General features: G+C 49.8%; 1 protein-coding gene across 2 annotated transcripts in view; it reads right to left on the bottom strand.

Annotated features, from left to right (window-relative positions):
* Nucleotides 1-545: 545 nt before the first annotated feature.
* URB1 (URB1 ribosome biogenesis homolog) overlaps nt 546-17,680 on the bottom strand; it is a 62,471-nt gene continuing 45,336 nt past the window's right edge. The window contains exons 30-39 of one of the 2 annotated variants that reach the window (XM_082395021.1): nt 17,401-17,503; nt 10,468-10,628; nt 9,908-10,019; nt 8,033-8,139; nt 7,371-7,511; nt 6,285-6,394; nt 4,674-4,871; nt 3,245-3,486; nt 2,265-2,834; nt 546-1,220 (exon numbers count right to left, since the gene is read on the bottom strand). In XM_082395021.1, the coding sequence (XP_082251147.1) occupies nt 1,039-1,220; nt 2,265-2,834; nt 3,245-3,486; nt 4,674-4,871; nt 6,285-6,394; nt 7,371-7,511; nt 8,033-8,139; nt 9,908-10,019; nt 10,468-10,628; nt 17,401-17,503 (1,926 nt within the window). In that variant the 3' untranslated portion in view covers nt 546-1,038. Of the gene's footprint in view, nt 1,221-2,264; nt 2,835-3,244; nt 3,487-4,673; nt 4,872-6,284; nt 6,395-7,370; nt 7,515-8,032; nt 8,140-9,907; nt 10,020-10,467; nt 10,629-17,400; nt 17,504-17,680 lie in introns of both variants that reach the window. The other variant, XM_082395020.1, reaches the window with a different exon arrangement.

Raw genomic sequence — 17,680 nt, 5'->3', positions numbered from 1 at the left:
CTCTTGTCTTGGTAGAAATCTTAAGTCATTAAAAAAACCAGAGAAGAGTCTAAACAACACTGGAAGGAGACAAAAGTGTACATGTTTAAGCTGGAACCAAGCCATTGCCAGTGCTAGAAACATCACATGGGCAAACAAACAGCGACCTCCCAGGTGGCAGACAGGGAATGCCGTGTGCTGACGTGGCACGAGGGCCCAGCAGACCCCCGGGCACCTGGGTGCGCAGGAGGGTACGTGCAGAGCTTTAAATGCCCAGGACCAAACCTCATCTGGGAAACCCATGAAACTTCATATTCAACGTTCGTCAGCTACGATATCAATTAATGTAGTGAATCTTAAAAGTCAAATCCTGACCTCTGAAATGCAGGTCTCTGTAGAATAAAAATAGCCTGTGATTAAATCAATTAAACAAAACACAAAAACCTAACAAAAATAGACATTTATTAACAAGGTATAAAATTCTAAATCCCCCTTTGAAACAGAATTTTTAAAAATATAGGCTGTCTTTCCAAAGCAGAAGTCAAAACAATTTTATACTTTAAGGATTTAGTGTAACATCCTTTTTATTTACTAAAATAATTTAACACAACACGGGCAGGGCTTATTTATTCAAAAAGTTACACAAAGCTTTGTTTTAAAGCCTTAAGGCAAACTTTAAACGTCTCTCTTCTTGCTCTTCTGTCTGATATATCTCTGGACACTTCAGCTTTAAAGTCCATGAATCCCTTAAGCACTCAGAAGCGCCACCTCGATTTGTGGTATTTCTTTGAGGAACAATGAGCCCCTAAGAGGAAGGGTCTTCGCTGACTGGGGCTCACGGCCCGAAGGTCCCCAAGCCCACTGTAACGGTGACCGCTTCGCACACGTGGTCCCTTGAGCTTATTATTTATCAGTCAGTTAAATGAAGCCAACTTTTCCCGTCAGGACACCTGGTCAATATTCAGAGCTTGTCATCTCGCAGGCCTCCCATGGAAACCCTTGACTCAACCTGACTCCTAGAGCCTGGAGCCTGGAGCCGGAAGCGCCAGCCGCAGGGGGTTAAGTGTCAGGGATCGCGGCCGCGATGTCCTTGCAGAGCCTGACGACGGCCTCCTCGTCACCACCTTCCACGTCCTCCGAGGCGTCGAGGACCATCCGGACGTGGGTCAGGAGGGTGTCTGGCCGCTGGGCCCCCAGCCAGACGTCCTTAATGTACAGAGACACCAGGAACGCAGCAGTGGCTGAGGACAGGGACAAGGCCATCAGAACGCAATCCGGTCGGTCGGAAGACAAGTCACCCGCCCACATGCCCGGGGCCAGGGGCTCTGCGAAGCCCCAGATGGCAGTGAGCGTGCACTGCCGTAAATTAATTCCGCCTTCGCTTGACTTCTAGGTTAACCTTTCTTGTTCATTTTAAAATTATCTTTTCACGTGATGAATGAATGTGTGTGAAATGTAAAAAAAAAGTACTACAAGTCAAGCCTCTTCCTTGGTGCTGACCACCCAGGCCAAGAACCACAACCGCAGTTTGGGAGGAGCGGCCCAGAGTCACTTCCCATCATCCCCTCAGTGGCACCGGTGAGAAGGTTTACAGGCCCAGACTCAGGTCCCCGACTGCGGCCACAGGAGAGGGCAGGGCACCCTGGCTACCAGGTGAGCTCACCTGCCGCGATGTGGGCCCGTCCCCTTCCCTCTCCCCCTCGTGTCCCTCATCCCTCAGTGCAGGGTCCACCCTCCCGGACGGAGGAGCCACCTGCACATGGTCATAGCCTCCCTGCTGTCCTCCTACAGCCTTTGCTGTTCCCTCGTCTGTGCAGTCACACCTTTATTAAGTACCTGCTAAGCGCCAAGCACATAAGTTGTGTGACTTGTGTGTTTGTGTGCGCACATGTGTGTGCTCTTGTGCACATGTGTGCTCGAGTGTACACACACACACAAACACCTGGCCACGACATGAAACATAACTCTTCATGTGGGTAATAACGGTAGAAACTTAGGGGAGCCACTGCTCTGCAGTAGAGCGTCCCGGTGGGACACAAGGTTGTGACGAGAGCATCTTTCTCCACTGTAAGCAAAACCATCACTAAAGGTTCCTTTCACCTGAAGGCAAAGGCAGAGACTTCCTCTCCCACTACACTCAGGGCCCCGTGGCCCTCTCCCCGATCCCCAGAACCGTGGTGAGGGGCCCCCAAAGACTTACGACAGGCTCCAAGGAACAGGAGGTGCTCCCCACCCCAGGCCCCCTCCCGCATTTCTTCAGCCTCCGACCTGAGCACCAGTCTTACCTCGCGTGGCCGCATCCTCCGCGTTCAGAGAAGAGAGGTGGACGGCCTCGAGCATCGGCCAGTAGGGGCTCCCCGCGGGGCCGCGGGCCGCCCCCAGCTGCAGCATGACGGCGTTGAAGAGGCCGGCCGCGCTCTGCTCGGGCCCCGCCAGCCCCTCGGCGCCGCAGAACCGGCTGTACAGCCTGAACACGCCGCTCGCCACGGCGCTGTCCTGAAGGAGGTCGGCCACGACCGCCGGCCACGGCAAGATGCGGCTCCTGAGCCAGCCCAGGAGGCCCACCGTCTCCGCCCGGCCGAGCGGGCTCGCGGCCGCGGAGCGCAGCACCCAGCCGGCCACCAGGGCGGTGACGGTGCCCACGGGGCCTGGGCCTTTGCTCTCAGGTTCAGGGTCAGGAAACGCAGGCCCCCAGTGGGTCAGGATGGACCTCAGGAGGCCCCTGCACGCCTCCAAGGTAGACGCCGGCAGCTCGGGGTTCACCGCCTCCTCGGCCTCCCCGGGCCTCCGCTTCCGGCCCCGGGGGCCTCTGGCTCGGGCTGGCCCAACTGGCTTGTTCTTATCCTTGAGCATTTCTGTCTCACACACACACACACACACGCACACGCACACACACACACACACACACACACACACAGAGAAAAGAGAAAAGGCGGTGAGACTGGTGTCCCGCCCACCCCCAAACACACACACAGATGCAGATGGTGGGGCGGCCCGCGGGCTGTGCTCTCCCGGGATGCGTCCCCACGCTTGGAGCACAGTGAGTGCTCAGTGCTTCCCTGTGACCCGTCGTTACTGTTAGCGTAGCAGCCGAGCGCTGGTTAGCAGCAGAGCTGGGACTCAAAGCCGGCCCCCGCCTCCCTTCCGGGCTACGAAGGCGGATGGGCCCTGTCTCTAAGCTGCAGACGTGCCGCTCAGGGACGGTAAGACGCCGGCTGCTCCGCGGGGCAGCGAGCACAGCTTGGGGGGCGGGTCCAACACTCACTCAGCAGCTCCCTGACTTGGCATCTCTCCGCGGCTGCTCTCAGGTCCTCCTGGAGCCTGACGTCTCTCTCGACGAGGCTCCACTGGTGCAGGAGGACGAGGGCATCCCTGGTGGACAGCACAGTCTCGTTCACGGTGAAGCGGTTCATGTCCCTGAAGGCCTGCAGCACGGTGGCCCGGTACCTCAGCACGGAGTCGAGCGCCCCGAAGAAGCTGGTGAGCTGGGCGGGGGCCAAGGCGGGCCTGCGGGAGCCAACGCCACGGACTGAGCCAGGGCCGCCTCCTCGCCCAGCGGCCCAGGACCTCGTCCTGCAGCTCAGCACACCGTCCACCCGCAGCCCGGGAGACCCTTTACTACAGACAAGAGCGTGGAGCCCAGCGCACAGTGCGGGAAACAGGGAGCCCCTCCAGGGGAGGCAGAACGGGGACCGGAGTCTGAGCTCCACCCTGGAGGCACAGAAAGCGCTCTGGAAACCGGGAGAGCTGGGCAGAGCCTGCGGTGAGGGCGCCAGCGGCCACGCTGAACAGCTCCAGGACCGCCAGCTCCTCTCCGACTCAGGAACGCTCAGCCTCGAGGGAAAAGGCTCGGCAAAGCCCGGGGCCGGCACCACCCACGGCCAAACCTGACGGTGGGCACTGCGGGGACGCACATCCCTCCGAGTTCTAAGGAATTTAAAATTCAAAACCATCTGCCTTCCACAATTTTAACATTTACGATCAGTATTCTGAATAACAATCGGTTCTCAGAGACCAATGTGTCTTTGGACAACCCCAAAATAAGAAACGGGCGCTCTGGCATGAATCCAACAATTGAATTCCGAACAACAGAAAACCAAACGCCCTGTTCTTTATCAAGACAGTTTCATTCTGAGATGACAGTCCATTTGCTATCGATCCTCTGGTTTCAATCAGCATACCCCTGTTCCCAGATCAGAAATCTGAGGGCACACGGTGTATTTTCTCTAACACAGTAGAATCTGAGAAGAACTGAGCTCTCCTGAGGAAACCAAGAGTGTAATTCTAAGGGGAAAATACTGAAATTTTCAAGGAAATTCATGGATAAGGGAGCCCATAGCCTAATGAAGGCGGAGGCGAGTTTGGGAACAGCTTAACTTTCCTAGGCTTAGATCATGGAAAATATGTTCTTTCTATAAAACATTTTGAGTGCTTGAATCCAAAAGTCCAATAGATGGTTTGCCTGCTAAAAATGATCTGGCATGACAGGCTTTAGGTTTTTCGAGTGTGCTAAGTTCTCACGGTCTTGAAAGGAACCTCCTGAAGTTGACGTGGAAAGAGGAGCAGCTGAAGTAGGTTTCCTGACGTCACCGAAGGGATGGCAGCCCCGGCCCAGAGCCTACCTGTGGAGCCGGGACTAAGAGGGGGCCGACAGGTGACCTGCAAGGGGTCATGGCCAGTGGGGAGGGGCTTACCTCAGGTGCTTCGTGAGCACAAGGAGAACGTAGAGGAACTCGTCGACCAAGTGCAGGGCGAGCAGCTTCGGGGGCTCCTGGGACCCAGGCTTGCAAGGAGGCTGCTGTCCTGCCTCCGCGCCTCTGTCCCCCAGGGTGGTCACCCACAGCGTGCGCAGCAGGGAGATGAGGTTGGACAGCAGCTGAGTCTCCAGGAACCTGAAACCAAATGTGGGCAAGTCCACTGTCTGTCACACCCTCTCCTCCCAGTGACATCTCCTGGAGGGGGTGGGTGGCAACCATGGAAGAGCCTGCGACGGTGGTGACCATCCCAAGCGGCAGACTTCTCCCCTCTCCCCCAACCATTCTATCCTCGCACCTCCCGCTGCAGCCCCCAAAGAGGGGGACACAGCATCTAAGCGAACACAGGATGTCTGCTACAGAAATGCAGCTCCAACCCAGGGCGAGGCCCCAACCCTCCTTTCTAGACAGCCAACCACCTCAGTCCCCACTAAGGGACATTCGGGAGCCGCTGTGGCACCGTAAGAAGAGCCTTCCCGCCCACGAGAACAACCCAACCCTAAAGCATAAAGGTAACAGCCAGGAACAGATAATCAGCCAATGCTGCCTTTAGATATAAGACATTACTTTCTTTCAGAGAAAGATCTTTTAATTCTTTTTAAAAAATGCACAAAAGGAAAAAAAAATGCATGAAAGAGCCTGGATAGCCCCAGGCTTATCATCATAGGTAGCTGTTTGAAAGAAAGATCCCTGCCACCAAGGGCTGTCTGCTGAGACAAGGTCTTCATCTTTTCACACAGCCTCAAACTTAGGAGAGTGTTAGGAATCAAAACCGATCGCACTATGGACTGAACTGTGTCCCCCGCCCCATTCAGATGGCTGAAGCCCTAACCCCAATGGGACTATATTTGGAGGTGGGGCCTTTGGGAAGCCATTAGGTTTAGAAGTCATGAGGATGGAGCCCCCCTGATGGGATTAATGTCCTGTAAGAAGAGAAAGAGACCAGAGCTCTCTCATTCTCTCCCTGGTCATGTGAGGACACAGTCGGCAGTGTGTACGCCAGGAAACGAGCTCTCACCAAACCCAACCATGCTGGCCCCCTGATCTCGGACTTCCAGCCTCCAGAAGGCGAGAAAATGAAACTGTCGTTTGAGCCACCCGGTGACAGCAGCCCCAGTAACAAGACAAACACCCACTCCAGTGCTCGACGCCGCCCCGGCACCGGCCCTTCGCCGAGCACCTTGACCCTGGGCGGGAGTGGAGTGCGAACCCACATCACCGCACAAGCGTTCCTGAAACAGGAGCTCCCTGTTTCTGCCTCAGGAAGGGCAGAGACCTTGAAACCTCAGATGGGGGACCCCACTCCAGGGGAGGAGCCTGGACCTGGCACAAGAGACGGAAAGGTGGTGCAGAGGATGCTGTTTCGGGAACAGATTCTCCGGGACACTTCCAGCAGACACGAGAGACGGCAGGAGGCGCCACGGTCTCCGCGTCACCTCCTTCTGCTTGACGCACAGCACACACAGTCTCTTGCTCTCTCTCTCACACACACACACACACACACACACACACACACACACACACAGACACACACACAGACACGGTGCTTACTTGCTCTCCAGGATGTGTAGGATCCACGTTAAGAGGCTGTAATCCCGCAGGATCTCATAGGCAGATTTGGCATCCCGGGCAGCATTCTGCAGAATTTCCAAAATCCAATTCTGCAAACCCGAAACAAAAAGTTACTCTTCAGTGGGAAAACCTGACTGACTTGATCCAGGGGACACTTTAAAAAATAGAATGGTATGTTCCAATTACAGGCGGTCGCTGCACGTGACGTCTGCTAAGTCTATAAGAGTGGTGGCCATGTGGGACCACCATTCCCCACAATGACAGCCAGAGGACACAGACGGCCACGGCGAGCTCGGGCCCGGGGACGCCCACCCGCTAACCCGTCACAAGCAGAGACACAGCATGGAAGCCACACGGCCCGCATCTGGGGCAGCCTGAGTGGGGAGGAGGGCGGACCCATTTCTGGCCCAGCCATGAACTGCTGGCGGCTCATCCATTGCCTTGATTTGACCACCTGGAGAGGACAGAAAGCTGGGACTCCTGCTGGAACTGGTAACTGGGTGCTTTAGAGTTCTCACGTGCTGTAGAAAATAGAAATCTACCGTACTCGAATTCCGTTTATTCAGACTCACTCCTATTTACCCACGTTTTACATGATACCAGAAGCAGAAGCTGACCAGGCTAGAAGTTAACCAAAATACTGATGAATTCTCCTAGTTACGTCTCACGCGACGTGAGCTCCGGCTCCAGGGGCAGAGCTAATGGGCAGACTCCCTCGTCAGCTGTGAGGCAGGCAGTTTCGACTCCCGACTCATTTTCCCAGCCGAGTTTTGATAACCTGCAGCTTCTCTGCATCATGAGACAACCTGGTGGCTCGGGCGTGTCTCCAAGCACCTCAGTCATGTATGGGGTGACGTTGTTTCTAGAGCTCTCAGCCGTTCCAGAGCCACCTGGGTACTCATTGCCTCCCTCCCTCTCCACAGGCCCTGCCCCCAGGCCAGGGTCCCGGAAGCTAATGTAGAATCGGGAGGCCAGGCTGGGTGAGACTCCACGGGGACTTGACCGGCAGATGGAACCCCGAGCAAGGGTCCCGGCCTCAGCCCCCCAGGAGCGCTGGCCGCCGACCTGGGCCACGTCGTCGCAGAGCGGGCTGCTGAAGAAGGACAGGACGATGTGAAGGACGCCCCGCCGGGCACAGAGCTTGTAGCAGTACTTGTCCCGCATCCCCTGGCGCAGAAGCCCGAACATCCACTCCCGCTCCGTCTTCTGCTGTAACCCAAGCAACCAGGAAACTATCGTTAAATAAGTGAAGGCTTTTCCCCTTGAAAACTCTTCAAACGCCGGTACTTTCAACTGGGGGCAAAGGCTGCAGCACGGCTACCCCCACCCTCCGTTTCTGGGTAGGTTATTAAAAATCCTCCATCTCCTCTCTGCTTCCGTTTCTCCAGGTCAGGAATAAGGCACCAGGTCAAGTTTACACAGTGAACTGTGCTAGCTCACAGGGGGTGTTCTGTTAAAGCACATTAGTATTCAACCCAGTGATTCACCAAGAAAATACAACGAGGATGCCATGACTCGAGGCCTCTGGAGTAGTCTGTGAGGTCTGAGAAGCCACGCAAGAATCAAGGTGTGGAATGGGAAGCGTTTCCACACACAGGCCCGCCTGGCCCCAGCTCCACCGCAGCCCGTGCTCTGTAGCTGACAGTCTCCTCGGGGAAACGTCAGCGCAGTGGCGGAGCATCCCATTTAGGAGTCTTTCCAGGACCCCGAGGACCTCAGAGCATTACCTCGAAGTCCGAGCTGTAGAAGAACTGGTAGAAGCCTGGAACTTTGTTCATGTTCAGGTACTCATGGGACAGCAGGAACTTGTTGACCTTCAAATACATGTGCTCCTCTGTGAACGCAAGCAGTCAGTCACTCACCGTAGCGCCAACAGGACACCCGTGGCCGGCTGGAGTAGGGGGGCAGGGCCCTGGGGGCGGTCACACATAAATCCCTGCCCCCTCGGGGCTTTCCAATCCTTATCCAGGTTATTAGTTCTCAAGAATTAAAACGCAGTCAAGACACCTTAGTTCTACACAGCATACGGGCTTCTCTTGCGGCCCAGGAACCACGTGAGGATGTCCAGTCCTTTGGAGACGTCACCCCTCCTCAGGCATCAGCCCACTGCCTAAACTCTAATCAGCTGGTGGGGAGAGTGGGGCCTGGCCACACGTCAGACAGCACAGGGCTAACACCCAGCCCATCGGCCTCCCACTGAGCAAACTGCCACAGCAAAGGGGGCTCACATGTGCCCTGAGTCACTTGGCTCTCGAATGCAACGGGGCCGACACCTCGTCCCCTGGTCCCAACCCTGGACCACTGATGCTGCCCTGTGCGCCAACCCCAACATGAGGTCTGATGTGGGGCAGCTTGCCTGGGGGGCACAGACTGGATGGGAGGCCAAGACCATCCACCGTGACCTCTGCTGGGGTATTTTCACAGAAGAGTTTGTTTCTTTGGAGTCTAAATGGCTAATTACCTTCTTTCCTCCCGTAATCTCTAAGGTAAAGAAAAAACCATGTAATAAAAATGATACGGGGGGACTTCCCTGGTGGTGCAGTGGTTTAAGAATCCGCCTGCCGGGGCTTCCCTGGTGGCGCAGTGGTTGAGAATCCACCTGCTAATGCAGGGGACACGGGTTCGAGCCCTGGTCCGGGAAGATCCCACATGCCACGGAGCAACTGGGCCCGTGAGCCACAACTACTGAGCCTGCGCTCTAGAGCCCGTGAGCCACAACTACTGAGCCTGAGCTCTAGAGCCCGCGAGCTACAACTACTGAAGCCCCCGCACCTAGAGCCCGTGCTCCGCAACAAGAGAAGCCACAACAATGAGAAGCCCTCGCACAGCAATGAAGAGTAGCCCCCGCTCGCCACAACTAGAAAAAGCCCACGCGCAGCAACAAAGACCCAACGTGGCCAAAAAAAAAGATACGGAGCAGATGAAAATCAAATCTGAATTCTAACAGCAACTTGACTACAGATTGACCGTGGGGCCTTGAACAAGCTATTTAACCTTGGGGGCCCCAGCTGGGAGGCTGTTTCCTCATCTAAAAACAACCATGTTACCTCCGAAGAACCCTGTGGTCCCTAACGTTATCAACATTCTATGACTTTTCACTAATTACCAAAAAAAAAAAAAGGTCCTATGATAGACTGACTTGTGCTCACACTACCTCGGCAGTGCCCTGCTGCGAGGAACAAAGCAGAGCCATGTTCCACGCCCTGGGTGACACCTGCACTGGGACCCACAGGCCGCTTGTCCTCTAGCTGGTGAGCTACACTGACGCTGACCCCCGAGCTCAGAGCGGCAGCTGCCAGCACGGACGGGCCTCTGTGTCAGGTCCCCCTAAGCGCTCACGTAGGGATCCGTGACGCCCTCGAGCAGTCCCTTTGGTGGGAGCTGTGACCTGCTTTTACCACAGCTTTATACCCCTACAGGCAAATACGAATAAATAATCTTCCCCCATCATACACACTGTGCTGCGCCTTGCACATGTGACCCTGATCCGTCTCCCTCACGTGTGTGGTGGGCTGGTTATGCCTGCGGGATGAACGCCTCCAAGTGGCCTCGCTCAGCCTCAAAATTTCCACCTCACCCCAACCTGATTCTGTCAGTGGCACCTGGTCTCAAAATTTGCAAGGCTGCTTTGGCGATGAAGAGAGTCAAGGTGAAGGTGAGTCTCATGTTCTTAGTTCGGATGCCGTTCCGGACTACGTCCAACAGGTACAGCACCTTCAAACCAGGAAAAAGGGGGAAAACAAAAAAAAGAGAGAATCTGCAGAACGGCTGTAATCAGCCTTACCTTGTACAGCCTAAACCACAGCTTCGCAGACTGGCCGGCTCCTCACACCCCAGGGACCACCCAAGGTGACGCCTGTCCCCACCACCTCAGGGCACAGTTTCCGAGGCTCTGTGTGTCCTGGGTGACAGCTGCCGTCACCCCTGAGTTCAACAGAAATTAGAACTGCTCTGCTCACCATGACACAAGAAGACCACTTGTAAGGGGAGACCTCTCTCCATCTCCCGGGGCTGAGGACCCGAAACAGCCTCAGGCATCACCCCCACTCCCCCAGCAGGGGACAGACTTTGTCCTCTATCAGTCTCCCGGCAACACCTCCGATCTCCTTAGGAAATCCTTCCACCAGGCCGGGCGGAGAGCCGTCCCCTCAGCCCCGCTCACCTGGGGCTGCTCCCGGAAGCGTGCCCCCTCCAGCTGTGAGTAGTAGGCTGCCAGCACGGAGTAGGCCGCAGCTCGCATCGGGGGGTCGTAGCTGCTGAGGGCTGTGACAGTTAGGCCCAGAGCATTTGAATCCACAAATTTCCGACAATCCACCACAAATTCTGAGGGAAATAAAATACAGCATTAACTACACACACACACACACACACACACACACGCTATGATTCCATGATGCTTGTGCAACACAGAGAATTCCATTTGCTCTTGCATCTTACCACCATCAGCTACATGTGCGTGCTAGGTACAAGAAATGCAAGTCTTCCTCCTGCTCCCCTTAACTTCTGCTAAAGCCGGATAAAAGACTATCTCCCCTTCCATGGCAATAATCACATGCCTTCAGTTTCTAAGATGCTTGTTAATCCCAAGAATCCCAGGAATCTTTCATTACTTCTCACAAATACCCAGTGAGCCAGAGATCAGAGGTGACATTCAGACCCACCACTGAGATCCCAGCATGCAGAGGCCTGGGGGACACAACCAGAGGGTCAGCAGAGAAAGCCGGCTCTCGGGTCTACCCTGTTCAGCCCTCGGCCTCTGAGTTCCTACCTACAAACACGGCCAAGGAAAATACGTAAGGCGGCGATGCTGGGAGATACAGCCAATGCGAACTGGTCTGAGCTGGCATATAGATTTTACGAAGGATTAACTTATATCCACTCTGCAACCCTAGTTCTTTCTTCAAACAAATGACAGAAATCTCACAGAAGAGCGGCTCACCAAGCCTGAACAAAAGCTACAGCCCAGAGCTTGCTGGCTGATATTCTCTCATCACCTGTGAGGCCCTGAAAAACTCACATTACTCCAGGAGAGGATGTGATGGGAGAGAAGGTCAGATACATGAGGGGACCCACTTGATCACACCTGCAATTCAGGACACTTCAAACCCTCTTTAACAAAAACCCAGGCCTTTTTACAATATAAACACTGTCAAGAAAAACCTCAGAACAGGGATAGGTCACCTGGGGAGGGTGAGATGAATTGGGAGATTAGGTTTGACATACATACATTGTAAATCAACTATACTTCAATAAAACAAACAAAAAACCAAACAAACAAAAAGAAAAATGCACTAGATGGGCTGATCAGCAGATTAGACATTGAAGAAAAAAAGAACAGTGAACCTGAAGACAGCAACAGATCTAACCAAACTGAAACACAGAGAGAAAAAAGAACTTTAAAAACATGAGCATCAGTGAGCTGTGGGACAATTTCAAGCAGGCTAATACATGTATAACTAGAGTCCCTAAAAATGAAGAAATAATGGCCAAAACTTTTCCAAATTTGACAAAACCACAAACCTACAAGCCCAAGAAGCTCAATGAACACCCCAAACACAAAAAATATAAAGAAAATTACACCCAAGCTTATCATAATCCAATTGCTTGAAACTAGTGATTAAAAAAATCTTAAAAGTGGTCAAAAAACATAGAGCGGAACAAAGATAAGAACACTGTTTGTCAGAAACAATGCAATCCAGAATCAAGGTGGCAACATCTTTAAAGTACAATAAGAAAAAAACCTGTCAACCGAGAATTTCCTACCCCATGAAAATCTTTCAAAAGTTAAGACTAAAAGCTGAAAGAATTGATCACCAACAGCCTTGAACTATAAGAATTCTTAAAAGTATTTTGAGGAGAAGGAAAATGATAGAAGATGGAAATCTGGATCTACACAAAGGAATGAAGAGAACAAGGAATGATAACTATGGGGTAAACAAAATATTTAAATCCCTTTAAAAGGTAATTGACAGTCTGAAGCCAAAACAACCACATATTGTAGGCTTTTTAACATTTATCAATAGATGGAAAATGTATGATAATTATAAAGCAAAGCCAGTAGGGGAGAGATATATACTATTGTAAGGTGCTTCTACTATCCACGAAGTGGTATAATCTCACTTGAAAGTAAACCACAATAAATTGAAGACGTATACCATAAACCCTAAAGCAACCAACACACACATGCACACAAAAACACATATACACACACACACACACACACACACGTACATATGCTGACAAGCACACACACAAATTATAGTTAAAAGCCAAAATAGAAAATAAAGTGGAATCAGATCGATAATCACATTAAATGTAAATGGTGTATACATTCCAATTAAAAGGCAGAGATGGTCAGATTGGATATAAAAACAAAACCCAAGTATACGCTGTCCACAAGAAACCACTTTTAACCTCAAGATGCAGATTTTAAGTAAAAGGATGGAGTGGTGATCATTTTGAAATGTAGAGAAATAGGTAATCACTATGTTATGCACCAGGAACTAACAGTGTTGTAGGTCAACTATACTTGAAAACAACAAACAAACAAAGCCATAGGAAAAGAGATCAGATTTGTGGTCACCAGAGGCAGGAGGTAGGAGGAGGGAAAATGGATGAAGGCGGTCAAAAGGCACAAACTTCCAATTATAAGATAAATAAGTACGAGGGATGTAATGTACAACATGGTAAATATAACTAACACTGCCGTATGTTGTATATGAAAGTTGTTAAGAGAGTAAATGCTGAGTTCTCATCACAAGGAAAAAAAATTTTTATATTTCTTTAATTTTATATGTATATGAGATGATGGATGTCCAGTAAACTTACTGTTGTAATCATTGCATGATGTATGTTAAGTCAAATCACTATGTATGCCAATGATATCTTAAACTTATACAGTGCTGTATGCCAATTATATCTCAATAAAACTGGAAGGGAAAAAAAAGTAAAAGGATGGAAAAAGAATAATTAGAAGACTCTTGGGCTCTAACAGTTTATGGACTAAATTTTCTCGTTTCTAACAAGTGACTACTTTTGATGGGAGGGGGAAAAAATTCCAAATGCTTTACAAAGCATCAAACTGAGGGATAAAATTATATTGTTTTGGAAAAGATGAGATACGTTTAAGATACACCTACATACCTACATAACAAACACACATAAATGGAATAAATCTGGAAAAGAGAACACTCTAAACATTTACTATTACACTCACTAAAAATAGCTAGTACTTAGCAGGGATATTTTTAGTAATCACTGACACTCTCTAAGACAAAAGGATTTTCCACATGCCCATGAGGAAAAGTCAATTTCATGTTCTGTGGTCATCTCTGTTATTCTCCGGAAGTCTTGGCTTTGTAACGTGTATGGAAAAGAGCTGCCCTTGAGTGTTGAAAACATAATAGGCTATCAAAAAATAGTTATAAATACCATTCTCTTTGTTTTAAGAACCTCATAAATAGAAATTCGGCCTTGTGATAACAGATTTTCAAACCAAAATGGCTTAACCAGGACAATTATCAAGGATTAAGAGAAAAAGCACCCCACGTTTTACGGGCTTTGGCGGCAGTGCAGCTGTGCTGCTGGAGCATGAAGAGCTGTTCGTCACGCCTCCTCTCACACCATCTCCTGGAGGCGGCCTGGCCAGGGAGGCTCGTCACAGGGAGGGGTCCGTGGAGCCTGTGTCCAGTGGTCTGGTGAGAACCGCACATGGGCCTCCCTGTTCTGTGAGCTAGGAGCCAAAGAGTTCAGCCCAGTTCTCTTGAGGACAAGAATTTGCTGTGGAAAAAGCATTTGTCACTGCCATTGCTAACAGCCTTGGCTGGCCCTGCTTTTCAGCCAAGGACTCAAAGAAAAGAAGCAGTAAGGTTAAGAAAACAGGTTCCATTTTCAGAAAAGGGTTGACATGGAGCAGTGAGACTAGTTTCTCTGAAGCCTGGCCACCACACATACAAACTAATCACACACCCAATTTACGACTGCAGAATGTTTAGCAATACTTGGACCCAGGTGCCACTGCAGGAAGTAAAAACATGCTGTGGAGACCTTCTGCTACACACAGCATGGATGAAATCTCACATATATAATGCGGATAAATGAAGCTGATACAAAGAATATGAAGTGTTTAATGCCATTTACATAAAGTTCAAATACAGGACACTGGTCCCTACTGGGGAGGAAGGGGCCTGAGGAGGAGCTGCCGATTATGTTCTGTTCCTATCTGGCCGGTGGTTTCACCAGAACTTGAGCCATACATATATGATTTGCACTGGTTTCTATACATCACACTTCAATAAAAGTTTACTTAAAACATTGTTCATGTTTAGCTATCCACCAGGGCAACAGTAAATGGAATAGTAACTTTTTAAAAAATAATAAAACGAGGAAAAAGATTCGTGTCTTAATTCAACCACAGTAAACCTTTGGCCATTATGCTGTTCACAGATTTCTGTTCTGTTCAACTTATCATTTTACTGCTAGGAATTTTCCTCTCCTGTTGAACTGGTATACTTCCTTTTATCAGATGATGAAATTTGTTTAAAATATTATGCTTCCATTTTTTTTTTGTTCTGGATTATAAGTAGCCCAGAGCAAAATTTAATGAACCTAGTTTTTCTTGGTTTGCTTGTTTGCTTTGCATATCTATTTCCCTATCCACTTATATGCTTTTTAAAATTTTCTACTTCACCATGAATGATTTTGGTGTAACCAGTATTTTAAGCTACTGCAAATCCTTTCTGGGTAGACATGCTCTGCAAATTTTTCTACCTGTATTATACCAATAAAATGTAAAAGCGGCGGTATTTGGAGATTTCCCTAACTTGAAAGAGCATTTACTAGTTACCTCTCTTCACAAAAGGCCTTCCAGATCCTGTCCTTCCCCCTTACCCCCACTATTCAAGATTCTGGGAAAAACACTGTCATGATTTTACTATTTCTCTACTGTTTTCCAAGCCTTTGCCTTCTGTCTCCTAAAAGCTCTACTGAAAGAGCAACAGACTAAATGATTTGTTATAATTCACTAAAGTTGCATCATATTTTTAGACTGTGGAAAATCTATTTTCATGTTTGATGAGAAACAGACTTAGCCAGCACTGCCAAGACCTGGGGGGGAATCAAAGAGCGCAGTAGATGTGCCTCACTTAGCCGCTGCTAATAGCCACCAGGGCAGTTACGATATCTGCTGGCCATCGTCATCTGACATTTGCATGAAATGAAATGCCCCTGCTCTCCTGCAAAGAAACTCGGGCTCAGCCACAGAACCCAGTGTTCGTGGAGAGGCTAGTCTCTGAGAACACAGCCCTCTCACCTCTCTGTTAGGGACTAAGGGCAGTGCTGGAGGGTCAGCAAGTCCATAAGGTAGAGCATGAGTATAAAAAGACCATCAAGTTTAAAAGGGGAGAAAACAGGGCAATCAGTGAGGCACGGTTTCCTGGTGCACCTAACCTACACGGCCAGCACGACCAAGAGGGAGGAGGAGTTAGGGAGCCCCTCAGGCATCACGCTGGCTGGTCCCCACTGGGCATCAGAGGGACCCTAATACAGAGGAAGGACGAGGCTCCTGCTTGGTGCCAGTGGAGGCCACGTGAGGAGCAGTAATGGCCACTCCTGCCCTCCCAGCCAGGAAGCGTCAGCGCAGGGGCGCCGGGACTCCCCAGCCCGGCGGTAACCAGGAGGAAGGACGAGGAGGAGAGATGGAGGATCGACAAATGGGGACGGGATCAGAACATCCATAGGCGAAAAAATGAAGCCGGACCTAAACATCACACCTTATACACAAATTAACTCAAAATAGGTCACAGACTTAAATGTAAAACCTACAACTATAAAACTTTCAGAAATAAACATGGGAGAAATTCTTTAGGATGGAGCGATGGGCAAAGAGTTCTTAAGACCTGACACCAAAGCATGACCCATAAAAGGAAAAACTGATAAACTGGACTTCATCAAAATTGAAAACTGCTGCTCTTTGAAAAACTCTGTTAAGAAGGTGAAAAGAGGGCTTCCCTGGTGGCGCAGTGGTTGAGAGTCTGCCTGCTAATGCAGGGCACACGGGTTCGAGTCCTGGTCTGGGAGGATCCCACATGCCGCGGAGCAACTAGGCCCGTGAGCCACAACTACTGAGCCTGTGCGTCTGGAGCCTGTGCTCCGCAACAAGAGAGGCCGCGATAGTGAGAGGCCCGCGCACCGCGATGAAGAGTGGCCCCCGCTTGCCGCAGCTAGAGAAAGCCTTCGCACAGAAACGAAGACCCAACACAGCCAAATAAATAAATAAATAATTAATTAATTAAAAAAAAAAAAAAAAAAAAGAAGGTGAAAAGATAAGCTACACAGTGGGAGAAAATATTTGAAAATCACATATCAAACAAAGGACTAATAGGTACAATATATAAAGAAAACTCAACAGTAAAAACAAACAAACAAACAAAACCCATTAGAATAAATGGGCAAAAGACGTGAACTGACGTTTTACCAAAGAGGATTACAGATGGTAAATAAGCCACAAGATGTTCACCATCATTAGCCATTAAGGAAATGCAAATTCAAACCACAGTGAGATAGCACTACACACCAATCCCCGACAAAATGCCCCAAACCAACAGACCTGACCGGCCTGGGAATCAGACGCTGGTCTTTACCAGTGTGTACTGATACACGTTTCCGTTCTTTCTGTCTCTCCGAAGCATTCACCCACAAAGATTCCCACCCTCAGGGTAGCAGACACAAAATGCAATTTCAAAAATATACTTAAACCAAGAAAAAGCCAACCTTAGCAGGCTCTCACTCATTGTCAAAGACAAAATCTCTCATTTCTGCTGGTATGTGACCACTATTCAGTGAAAATTCAGAAAAGGCTCTTGTCATTAAAATTAGGAAGACATCAAAGGGACACTCCCAGATGTTAAATTTATAATTAAAAAAAAAATCACTGTGTATTCAAAACATTAACTGTTACTTTGCTGAAAATCACTGGAATGGAAAGGTGAGAAGGCAGCTGAAGACCCTTCAAGAATTATTTTCAAGATTAAGGTCCTAATTCGGTAATTATGGTAATAATCATGCCCCCTCAACCCACCCCGAAGGCTGCAATTACCTGGCCTGGTCAATTCACTGAAGAGATGGAGGAGGAAACAGGGGTCATAAAGGTCACTGAGATCCATCGTGCTCCTGTCTTTAAATATCGGTTCCTGTGCGTCCTGAAATAGCCCGAGACAAACAGAAACGTGTGATTCGACTGCATAAGTGTAACACCATGTGAATGTTTACCGTTACCTAGAGTTCAAATTATTTTGAATATTCAAGCCCATTAAAAAATGGTTCTATTAAAAAAAAACAACAGTGCATGTACATGAAATTATACCTTTGATATTGCC

This window comes from Balaenoptera borealis (assembly GCF_965194805.1).
Source record: "Balaenoptera borealis genome assembly, chromosome: 5".
Taxonomy (NCBI): domain Eukaryota; kingdom Metazoa; phylum Chordata; class Mammalia; order Artiodactyla; family Balaenopteridae; genus Balaenoptera; species Balaenoptera borealis.
This window is presented reverse-complemented; position numbering and strand designations above follow the sequence as displayed.